Here is a 12941-nt window from a genome sequence, read left to right on the forward strand (position 1 = left end):
CAGGCTACGAAAGATGTAAAGCAGAAGACAGAAAACAGTAACACTTAGGAGGAGTAAAACTATACTAAGTGTTGATGCAGTTCACTTTTTACTCGTTCAGTGTTTTCATAGCATTCTAAAGGAACTGTTGAAAAATTCCCACTTAATTCTAGAAGTCAGGAATGACTGTTTTCAAACAGGCCACAGCACAACTTAATACATCTTAGACTTTTTATCAGCTGCATTTTTACTCTTAGCCACCTAATTTTGCCACTAGATGGGGCAAGACAATAACAGGTCACACGGGATGGACAACACTAGAAAGTGACCCAAAATGTGCAGACCTTAGTATCTATTTTATAGATCTAATTTTAAACACAACAGCAACCACAAAGGCATTTCATCTTGGTTCATAATCAAATTAAAGGCAATCAAACACACATGTAATATAGATAAGTATTCACAGAGATAACCTGATTTGATTCCCTACTCACAAAATCTGTCTTCAAAATGCAGGGCAAGTATTAAAATGGCATAGAAAAGTCCCATATTGGGACTGAAAGCCAAGGCGCTTTGCATTTTTTAGTACTGTGAAGAAAAATATTGCAATTGACCTTTGATTGATGGTTACACCCAGAACTATGGCTGCCTGAACTCTGGGTTTTCTTGGCTGTGAATTCAATTATATATTTCTACAGGTACTTATTAAAAATGCAATGAACTTCCACTTATATTCTTATTTAAGAAAACTGCTGCAGGTTGCGTATAAAAAAAAGTAAATTTCTATTTAATATATGGTTGCAGTTCATATGCATATGCAGTTCAAAGTGAACATTTTGGACAACAATTTTGAGTTATTGTATCTACTATTTTGAACAGTGTCATAATAATAATTAAATAGACACCAAAAAAACCTAAAACAGTGAGTAAGATAGTATTTGTCAAGTGGAATTCAGGGGGTTTGTCTTCTTGCTCGTTGATAATAATCTGTCACAAAACGTTGATTTGCAATGTGATTATGGGCAGAAAAAGGCAAATCTGTTGGCAGACAAACTTCATGCTGCTCACACTGATCTGGCAGTGGCAGCTTCTTCCCAAGTAAAGGGAATATTTAGAGAGAGAAAAGAACAGAGAAAACAGAGAAAAGGGGAATATTTGGAGAATAAAGTGGGAAATATTTTAGGAAAGAATACAGGACCAAACATCTAGGTAATCATTTTTGTGTGTGTGTGTGTGTATGAAGACATAAGACATGTATCTCTGCACAGAAACCACAGAACATCCACTGCAGTTTCAACCAAGCTCTCTCATAGTCAAGAACTCCAACAAAATTGTTTCTAGGACAGATTTTATCCTTTCTCCTGGGCTCTGATGACTTTTGTTCACATCACCCCTCCAGTTTTTCCCCATTCTGCAAGTAAGTCAATAAAAGCTTTCTTTCTTTCCCAGTCATCTGCCCCTCCAGATGTCCAGGCAGGAGTTCCAGGTAGGAGATTGCTTATGAATGCCTAAGAATGCATTTGCACTAAGTGTTACAAATTTGTCTGAGAAGGATGAACCTTAACTTAAAACACTCTTCTTCTGAAAAACTTCCAAAATTATTCACCTCAGCTGCTGTATCCTAGTGGACAGGCTGCCAAGACAGAACCTTTCAGAACTATTTTTAAAGCTTCAAACTTTTCTCTCGAAGAAATTCAAAGGCAAAGAACTCCCCTTTAGTGAGTCAGCATGTTTTCAATAATAGCAATGGCATTCACACCTGTTTCAAAGGCCCAAGATGTCCCAATGCCAACTTCCATACTATATGGACTTCACAAAAACTGTTGCCATGTGTAATACAGAGCTGTTCTGTGGAAAATTTTGATGTGGTCAGAATTGCATCAACCTCAGTGTTTCAGAAGACTCACTGTAGGACAGTATCTAACATTTTTGAAGAAGAGGAATGCATATTTGCATCTTTCCCTCTTCCCCTGGACAGCCACAAAACTCACCCTCCTCACTGAGAGGAGGGCGCAGAGACAGAGGTCTGAAACTGAAGGTGTTTTCTTGAATTTGTTAACCTTATTCTTATTACATGCCTTTTATAACCATTTTATCACCATCTAATCTACAAGATAAAAGGGAAAATTAAATCAATATACCCAGCTACTTGAACCTGTAACTTTAGGCTGACATCCTTTTGAGACTTCTTTACTGGCCACCATTTTATGCAGGAGACCCAAGAGCTGAAATCCAGGCTGGTATCACTGCATTAGATAGTTCTTTATCAAAAGCTAATGCTATTTGGGGTTGGAAGATAAGGTTGATGGCATAGCTCCCCTAATTAGCAGGTCTAATGTGCAAATTATTAAGTACCTTTTTCAACTTCTGGTGAATGCACTTTGACAACAGTTTAATGGGATCTAAAAGCACATTACAGGATTGGAATCAATACACTGATAATAGAATTTCTACCTTCTACTACTGACAGAGGCAATAGAGCCCCTTTTGAATGTGTCTTTCATTGCAGATAATGCTTTTGTGCCACAATTGCTGGATGGACACTGTCAGGAGGAAAGCTATTTACTATGATAGATTTATGATGTGTTTATTGGGCACTAATTTATTAAACACTAAAGTGGTTGTTTAGCTGAAAACTAGAGATAATGTACATTCAACATAAGGAGTGCAAATTAAGCTCTTTTCCCAAAGTGAATTAGCCTTACCTTGGCACAATCAATTAGTATGCAATGGTTACATGGCAAATAGCAGGCAAAATGTATTTATCTATATGGGGTTTATTAAGGTAATGAAATGAAGTATAAAAAGCAACTTGTTGCACTGAAAGGCAGAAGACAGTGACAAGAAACAATGGGCTCTGTTGAACTACACTAAGATGCTGCAGTCAGTCTCATAACAGGATGGGTCTTGCTCCAAGCATAAGCTCAGCACACCAGCGTATTTATTTTAACTTACATTTGATTTAGTTACTCAGAAACTCACTATTAGATTTAATCTTCCTTTTAAAGTTATGCCAAACAATTACAAATCAAAGGTCCTGGTAATAGTAGCCATAACCCTTGGAGAATTTCAACGAACAAATTAGGCTGCTGGGCAAGAATGCACTTTGCACAAGCTTTTGTTGCAGTGAGCAGAGCTGGCAACACCTTTTAACTTGGATCTCCTTTCATGTTATTTCTGACCCATTTCTCCTTTCTATGTCCTCCTCCCCTACTTGCTGAGGTAGGTTCTAACTTGTTTGGTTCATTTCTGAGGACACACTGAGTAGATGTGGAAAGTATGGAAACTGAAACCTCTCCAGAAAACATCTGCTACGTTACATTTTTAATGAGAGATTGAACTGGATTTGTATTAGCTGTGACCAAGAAAGCTATGACTTTAAGTGCAGTTAAACAAATAGCTTTAGAATACAAACAGCAGTTTCCCTCCCACCTTGAAAATCCCAGGTTATACTGGAAACTGCCATCTTATGTGTTTTGCACTCTGGCAACCCAAAGTGGCTACTACAGACCTCAGTTCAGTACCACTCACTTGGAGCACACGGTAGAACACAGCAGGTGCTCCAAGAATGTGCTTTTTGGCACATCTGTTTCACTTGTCTTTATCTCAAGTCTTCGAGTGTTTAAAGACACTGCAGGTCAGCTGTTTTCATATAGGGAATGTAATCCAGGGAGAAAAATGACATAAGGCATATACTTAATATGAAAAATTACTTCTGTCAGGTAACTGTTGACTCTCCCCTTTAGTATGCTTTAGGAACCCCAAATCTGAGGATACTATTTTAAAATTTCATGCAATCCAGGTTTTAGCATCTTCCAAAATGGCAGGAAGTGGATGACAGAAGAGGAAGATAAAATCCAAACCTGATGCTGTTTAAGAAGAAGTCTTGGCCACCAAACTTGCTACGGCTTAAGCAGCAGTAAAGAACTGAACCTAACAATTTCCAGGACTAGTTACTTCATCTCAGTGATGCTGCTGCATTTGGGAGATGTGCAGAGTCTCTGGCTTCCTGACCACCAGGCAAACCCCAGAGAGAACTGCTTCCCCCCCCAGGGTCTGCTTCCTCCTCAAGAGAGGTGGCTGAATTCGGATGCTGCTGCATGCCACAATGGGGACAGGCCTACCTTTCTGATCCAATTATACACCATAATCAAGTATAAGCAGACCACAAGTTGTACACCACTTTAAATCCTCAAAACGACAGAGGAAGCATGACAAAAGACTTTACCTAAGGAGGTTAACTGCATTAGCACATAAAGGCTTTTAAAGCCCCAGTGACATTTATTTTCTGCTCTGAGCATAAACGATCTTTAGTACACAGAACAGAGCAAATAAAAGCCATAATCAAATTATATACTACAATTGTGTTAAAAACTCATACTTAAGGACCAAACTAACTGCTTTTTAGAAGCACTGAACACCACTTATCCCTGCTAAGTCCAATTCCAAAACCAGACAGTGCTTCCACAGTTTGCACATCATCTAACTTCTGCAATTACTTCAAGTGCAATTGCAGAAACAACAAAATATTTTGTTCAAGAAATTATCTTGGGCAATAGAACTTCACATCTATGACTGTTAGAAAATAATCATTGCAGTCTGCTACTTAAAAGACTAGACCTTTAAGCCATCATCAAAAGTCAATTTTTAAGTAAAAGGTTAGTTACTCTCCACTCTAAATATAGTCAGAATCCCTACTGACACCTCACAGCACCTTTAACACTTGTTTCCTATCACATTTAAGTTAAGAAATTCTTGAGTAGGGGTAGTAATGATTCACCAGAATAAAAAAAAAAATGCAGCCATTCTTACCTGTGCTTCCCCAAGGTCATTATTTACCACAGTGAAGTTTAGTCCAAGTTCTTCCACATCTCCTTCATAGCTCTTGAGAAAAAGCAAATTTTTGTACATTTCTGGATCTAATGAAGCTAAATGATGAATGTCAACATCAGCACTTGTCCCTAGTAATTTTGAGAGGAAAAAGCTAGCAAATGGCAGCTCCACCAGCATATTTTCATAAAGAGCCTGAAAAGAAAGCAATTAAAAGCACATTAGATTTTACTGCTGTACATGCAGGAATTCTGAAGGTTATTGTCTATTTCTCAACTCTTTGGCAATTCCTCCTTAATTTGGTGCTCTTCTGGTATGAAAACAGCCCAGATATTGCATGAATTTAAGAATATTCATCCAAAATTTGAAATGTGAAATACCAAGGCCCCAAATTTTACAAATTAATTACGTGGTGATTAAAAATGTAAGCTCACTGCTTCTCTGTCATTAATCTTCTTGTCCAAAGTGCACAGATTAGCATGAAAAGCAAAGTTTGCTAAAGGACAATGCAACTACATTAAGAATGTCTCGCAAAAAAAGTTAGCATCTCTACTTCTATTAGCATCATCATAAGCTGTACTTTGCCATTCATAACAATTGCTCCATGTAGAACAGTCATCCCCTAAAAATAAACCCAGTAAAATAATAAGCAAACCCAGCACATTTGAAACTAATCCAAACTAAGTCCCTTGCAAGTTACACAGATTCACTGGTGCACATTTTTTTGTGAATTCTGCTCTAATGGCACAACAAACCATCCTCATTTCCAAGCCAAGAGCTTACCAGTTCCAACTGCATCATATGTGCAATCCTTCCTATGCCTGACACTGCTACACCTGTCAAAAGATCACTCATCCAAAAATGCACCTGACCCAAATACGCAGCACTCGTGAAAAATGTATTGTTACTGCAAACTGAAAGTACTCAAGAATTTTCAAAAATGCACAAAACTCTCAGTTGATCTACTGTATGAGCACATTCCCATGCAATGCAAAGCAACTTGGCATGTTTTTTATAAAGTCACTAACAACTTCTTGATTGGAAGTAAAAATTACTTATGGTAGCTCTCAGAAGGAGAGATGGAAACTTCAGAGCTATTCTGAATAAAGGACCATTGCTTAAAAAATCACCCCACATTCCTGGCACATGCTGTCTGTCCCATCAGCATCTCTACCAATGGCAACCAAATCTTTAGGGACCATTAATATCACTGCCAAGCTCATCAGAAAAGGTATCACCAGCATAACATCATTGTAACATCACTGTTCATTCCCTTTGAACTCTCCAAGAGCAGCATTTTGGCATTGCTTAATTCTTCCATAACCTGCTCAAACTTAGAAAAGGAACCACATGAGTGGGAAGAAAAAAAAAAAAAAAAGGAAAAAAGAATAAATGTAGCTCTAATCCCTCAATGATACTGCAACAAAGACATTAATATACACAATTCCTTAAACTTCTGAAAGAACATTTCTATGAGGTGAGTTAGACCTTCCAAAAGAATTGAGAATAACGAGTTCAAAGCCAAAGGGTGCATTATATTTAGAGCCACATGATTTATTCAAGGTGTAGAAGTCGAAGTCCTCATTTGTATAGTTGACTTTAAAAGCAAACTAGAGGGATAAATCATTAATTTGCAATGTATAAGGTCAGTGTTTGCTGTTCCTGCATTAGTAACAATAAAGCTATTGTAATTCCTTAAATATATCAAAGCTACCCGAATTTAAAATGGAATTCCATCTATGACTCATAAAATGTAAATGCAGAGGTGTAATTTTTTACACGAGGCAGGTTTAAGCCTTTAGAGCATTTAATATACAAGGACTAATAAATGATAGCACTAAAAACTATGATCACATCAGCTAAATGGATTATAAATTAAATTTCCATAATGTATGCAACTGAAATACAAATGTAGACATAAATCAAGGTATTTTCTAAACACAGGTTAATTACACAAATTCAAAACCTGTCTATTTTTTATGCAAAATAATCCACTTAGCATTTTTCAAACTGGTCTTAAGTCTTCACCACTTGCAACACTTGATCCTAGAAGCCTATCAATAATTCCCTGTCAGTAAAAAACAGCAATAGGTATATTGAAGAAACTTGTATGTTATTTTTCAAGTGTCTGTCTTTTATGAGTGTTTATTGCTAGAAATTGTGCCAAAATGATTTGAAATAAAAAGGATTAATTATGGTAGAAGCTTTTTAATATAAGTGAGTGCAGCTGCAATGCAATTAATGCAAATCGTGACGCTATCAGGAAAATAAATGTGAACAACATCACTGGCTATTTCTGTTTGCTGCCAAATAACTTCAGTAATTTACTACATTAAGAATCAATAAAAAAATAATGCATTTCAAATGCATCACTATTAATCTTCAGGTAGTTCCAAAGTGAACATTTATAACTTCATCTAAAAACTATATAAAGCATTTTTAAATAAACTAAATTGTGCAACTTGAGAATAACTTTAATTACTCCTACTCTTAGCTAAGTGATTGCAATATTAAAAACGGAGTATTTTTGGAAAGAAGACAAAGGGTAGTGGTTTAATTAGTTTGAAAGTCAAGCTATCCTAATAAAGTTTAATAGAAAATGCACTAAAACTCAGGTATATAAAGTCATGATAAACTTTGGTTTTGTTTCAAAGAGGTGAATTCCACCATTACAGTGCAGAGATGCTGAGAAATGCTGTGTACAATAGGCATAAGTAAGATGGGACTTTATTTTGCAGTTTCCATCTGACTTTCTTGTTTCACAGTCAGCATGAACTGATCAAACTACTGCCAGAGCAATGAAACCAATCACTCTGCTGATTCACCTTGTTAGCAGGCAGAACAGCTGTACAGGAGATGCTACAGGATCATCACAACATGCTGATTAAGGTTCAAGATTTGCAGATGATTTGTGTTGTGCTTTGTTTGGAGTGTTGGGTTTGGGATTTGCAGGGTGGGGTAGGAGTTGGCAGACACAGCATGGACAGTGTTTGAAGCTGAGCCTTCTTTCAAATCAGAGTCAAATCCAGCTCACTGCTATTGCTGAAACTAGGTAGGAATAGCAAGACCATTTCTTTCACTCTGAGCACAAACTCAGAGCACACAGTTGCCCATGAAATCCACTCTGATGGGTATTTTTCTTACTGAAGCTAATCTAATGGCCAAAAGGGAGATTTAATTCCTTCCTCCTTAGTAAACTGCCTTGGGGAGCTGCAAATTACCCAATTTTAAGCTTAGCCTTTGCCTGTTGAACTCTCTGAACTGGCTTTCTGCAACATCAACATAAAGGAGGCAGGAGCCCAACATCAGTGATAAGCAAGGGAGTGGTGACCACCTCTTACAGAGGTAACCAGCTGTCAGATTAATTAGATGGCAATGTGAAGCTGCATCATTAGAATGTACTTATATATGTACTTTAATGCAATATATGGTCATCAATGTGAAGCTGCATCATTAGAATTTACTTACCTATGTACTTTAATGCAATATATGGTCATGTTTTCCCCATAGAAATTGTTGCTCATTGGCTATAGAAGGAAAAAAGAGGACAGCACCTCCCCATAGAAATTGTTGCTATAGAAGGAAAAAAGAGGACAGCACTGATGGAAGACACTGGCTCGTTCCTGGACAGAGATGTCTACTCCCATTTGGCTAAATCAGAACTTCTGTTCATATGCTGCTTCAAGAGGTCAAAGCCAGCAACTACTATCTTCTCAAACTTCTAGTACTCTCACCCTTTGGCAAGTTTCCTTTTACTCCTATGGTCATCATCAACGGAGCCAATGCCATTTTACAATGAACTCTGAGAATTCACGTTCCCAACTCTCCTATCTAATGAGACTTCATTGTCTCTGTCCTGCAGTCCCATAAACTGAAACTGACTTACATAAAGCAAAAAATCCAGATAGGAAGCCACAAAAAGAGGAACTGGTGGTCAAATACAGCATCAGACTTCTAGGTTGTAACATTTAGATGTGGGGGACAACTTAAAACACCTTACCAGAGCCTACATACCTCTGCCTCCTCAAAAGGCTGGGAGTATTGGCATTCCATTGACAGAAAAGTGCAATTTGCAGACAGAAGCTTGCACAAGAAGTTAGTCTGAAGCAGAGATAGAGATGTTTACATCGAGGGCAATCACAGAAGCACTGTAATGCTCACAGGGTGATGTGCTCCCAGTAGCCAAAAGCTTATGTCTGCTGAAAGGCCAACCTGATTTCCCAGTACTATTTCAAACTCATGTAGGTTAGGGATCCTTTTTAGGCAAAGTTATGACATCTCTAGACAACCAATAAAAGAACGTACAAGCTTGTGAAACAACTAAACAAAATAATCTGGTTTTCAGTAACAAATTACTTGTAGTACTTTCCACTCTTGTGTCTTCCCAATTATGTCAACCTTTTAAAAATTTATTTATTTTTTAAAAGGGTTAAAATAATATTTTTTTCCTGGTTAAGAGCCAGGAGCTGTTACTTGACTACAGAAAAGTAGCATTCAATAAAAGGAACTTCGTACACCTCTCTTCTCCCTTCCTGTGCAAATGCCTGCAGAACACACCAGAATATTAAACAAGCAAAATAACAGGAAGCCTACTGTGGTTAGTGGGTTTTCATTTCACACACAGTCTGAAGCCTACTGTTTCTCTTTTAAACAACCTCAGCTACCTGTGATCACAGTATAGTTCAACTTCGATGGCACATGGACTAGCTACAAAAGCCTTGACTCAGTTTAGTGACACAGATGACAATGTGGCATCCAAAGTGAAAAATACCACGTTCAGATGCTTATGAATATACTCAATGCATTCATTAAACACCTGTGATGTGGAGGAACAAGGATTGGTTCTTTAAGGCAAGCACCTTTCAGCACACAGGCATGCAATCAGTAGCTGAAATATATTATGGAAATATATTATGTATCCACTACAGAGTGACAAAGGGAGAAGAATGACAGTTCTCTGGGTACATGGAAGGACAGCTGTATCCACTACAGAGTGACACAGGGAGAAGAATGACAGTTCTCTGGGTAAGGAGAGCTTTTTCTCTTTCTACACAGGAAGAATAATACTTGACTGGGACTACACATGGTAATTATCATGGGATAATTTAAGTACTACACAGTCACACAAGGTATTTTTCAGGTATGACCCCAAGATTTAGGAAATGGCTCTTCAGAAAGAAAAGATTTCCTATCGTGTTTTAAATTTGGAGAAAATTTAAGCTAGTCCAGTCATTTCAGCCAAATTAGCTATATATAGTAGAGGTGACACGAGCACTACAACGTGCTGAATAAAATTCAAACTGTGCAAATTCACAGATGACTAACTAAACCTCCCTCCCTGTGAGGCAGCTCCAGTGCCTCTACTTACACTTTCAGGTCTGTATTTAATTCTCTCATTTATTATTTCAACTAAAATCTTTCCTAAGAAAAATAATCAGTCATTGCTCCTGCTTTCCATTAATTCTTTACAACCCAGAACTGTATTTTAAAACATAAACAATGCTACAGTCACATGCCTAGAAAGACACACAGCCTTGGGGCTGAGGCAGTAACTGACTGGGCTTAAATTCAGTTCTTCCCCTAATCAGCCCCCAAGACCATAACCTTTTCTATTTCAGTAATTTTAAACAGTTACTATTAAATAATACTTAGCACTTACAGAGTGCAATAGATCTTCAAAGCTGTACAGAACCATTAATAAAAATGATCGAAAAATAGCAAAACCATTAGAACTTCCTTCTACCTTATTATTTATATCCTAGAAATATCTCATCCCACTCACAAAGCCTTTGGGGGCAGAAAATCCTTTTCTACTCTAATGAAAAAGATAAAACTAAAAATTTAAGCAACATTAAAATTAACATGTACTCATATTTTTGAAGGATTTTTAAAGCTAGCATTTCGTGATTTCTAGGTAAAATAATTTCTTACAGATATGCTTAACAATGTGCTTAAAGTGAGCAAAACCAAAATGATATTGTTCCTAATGCCAATATGGTAAAATAAAACTCATTCTCTCAGGTGTGGGTCCCAATGCAATCAATCTGTCACCTGGGAGCTTTCAGTCACTGTTTCCAGTTCCCTGAGCTCTATAGCAGTAGACATCTAGATGCATTCCTATCACTGAAGTAATGGAAAATCTGGTACATTATCTTCCCTATATGACTGAAAAAATCCATAGTTCAATTTCTGTTCAAATACTGAATGTCTTTTCTCTCTTTTTAAAAAAGCAGGAGTCTAAAATTCCACAGCTAGACGCCTGGAATGGAGCTTCCAAGAGAGCTTTATTAGTAGCCCCTGCAGCAGTGGTAATATAATCAGATTTTAAAATATCTGTTTTAGAAAAAAATAAAGCCTTTTGTAAATTGGTTTTATTTCAGGTTTCCCACTCACAGGGAATTTGAAGGGCAATAAGTGCAAGTTGATAGAAGTTCCAGAGATTTGAGACAGCAAGACTCAGGTGTTAAGGACCTGCCTGTCCAATCTGCTGCAGTGTCAATCCCTGGAATGGATGTCAGAAGTGTGATCAGCACAAACCAAACTCCTGACTGACTCATGAACACATTACCAGAAAAATGTAAGGATCCATTTCCAAAGACTCCAATTGGAGCATATCAAGAGTAATTACCATAAGTTAATTTTTAATTTAAAAAGGGAAAATCATTCCAGTATTTTTATTCTAAGAATTTTGGCCATATTTAATTTAATTACCCTAAATTTTATCACCAAAACAGAGTGCTTCAGAAATGCCAGCACCTGCAGAAAACTACCATTTCATCAGCCTGATCCTTTCTGTTTTAACAGGCACGGTGACCTCTGTAACTTAGGCCATATGTATGATATAAATTGCTATCAACATCACCTGGAGAGGGTTTGAGGGATGGGAGAGGAAAGGACTGCAGATACCTGTGGATGCACTGGATGTGTGATAGTTATCATTCATTACTGAAGTTCCAGTAAAGGCTTAATAGATTTTTCTTGTCTCAAATTTAAACATAATTTAGGAAGAACAGAAGATAAAAGGAAGACACCTCCTCGTTATTTAAGTTTAATCTTTTGAAATACTGAAACACTTACAGTATGTAACTAACCTCTGGATAGGCTTCTAAGATAAATCTGTATTTTAATAGCAGTGAAACTAGTCATTATTTCTAAAGACAGTTCAAACAGAATTAAGAATTTCAGTAAATATTACAAACCTAATTGATTGAAATGGATATAGGTGTTCCCAACTGTGAAAAAAGATCAGGATACCATTACCACACACTCTAACTGTTTATTTATTCCCTGTCTAGGAACCTGATTTAGAGGCAATAAAATGCAATCAGTACACAAACCAGAAGCAGGAATCATCTGCTAATGGAACGTTTAATTGAGGAGTGACCAGTGACATGAGGTAATTCTTTCCATGCAGAACTCCTTGCAGAGACCTCTCTGCACTTTACCACGGTAAACAATCACTAACATATGCATTAAAGAAAATTTAAATACATTATGACCCAATAAATATCACAATCCATCAATACACACTTTTCCTTCCTAAAGATTTAGAGTTCAAATACCACATTTTGGTAGTCTTTTAGCGCTAGACGTATATTTACAAGGTTAGTACTCACATAGCTATTTGTAATCAAAAGATAATTGGTTATGTTAAATGCACCAGTACACAAAGGAATTGTCAAGCTGAAAAACTGTGTCAGAAAATAGATTCAGATTAGTTTACATCTGCATTCATAAATCATGAAGCAACTTCCATAAGGTATCCATTCCGCTCTCTTATGACTGTGTTTCTGCCCTGTAAGTGTATAATTAAAGAACTGTGCCACTTTACATGGTAAATTCCTGTTTTGATTCCATTTCAGATGATTCAGGATTTTCTGAGACAAATGATCATCAGCTAATTTGCTTTTAAGCAAAATGCTGAGTCTAAGAAATCATGTGCAGGGGTAACTGAAATTAATAAAACAAAGAGTTTATAACAATTACCTCATCTTTGTATCAGTATCACTAATTCCATCCCTACCTTTCTAGGTACTGGTAGTATCAATTGTGGCTGCAGCACAAATCAATTACAAGTAGTGATTAAAGCCAAGCCAAAGTAGATCCAATTAAGTGGACAGTAAGCAAAGGGA

General features: G+C 37.0%; 1 protein-coding gene across 1 annotated transcript in view; it reads right to left on the reverse strand.

Annotated features, from left to right (window-relative positions):
- The window catches only part of LOC103811833 (ubiquitin-protein ligase E3C-like), a 13818-nt gene extending 8818 nt beyond the window's left edge, over positions 1 to 5000 (reverse strand). The window contains exon 1 of the mRNA XM_009084830.1: positions 4792 to 5000. Coding sequence (XP_009083078.1) covers positions 4792 to 4989 — 198 coding nt within the window. The 5' untranslated portion in view covers positions 4990 to 5000. The remainder of the gene's footprint in view (positions 1 to 4791) is intronic.
- Between the last annotated feature and the right edge of the window lie 7941 nt (positions 5001 to 12941).

The sequence above is a fragment of the Acanthisitta chloris genome, unplaced genomic scaffold (assembly GCF_000695815.1).
Source record: "Acanthisitta chloris isolate BGI_N310 unplaced genomic scaffold, ASM69581v1 scaffold12781, whole genome shotgun sequence".
Classification (NCBI taxonomy): domain Eukaryota; kingdom Metazoa; phylum Chordata; class Aves; order Passeriformes; family Acanthisittidae; genus Acanthisitta; species Acanthisitta chloris.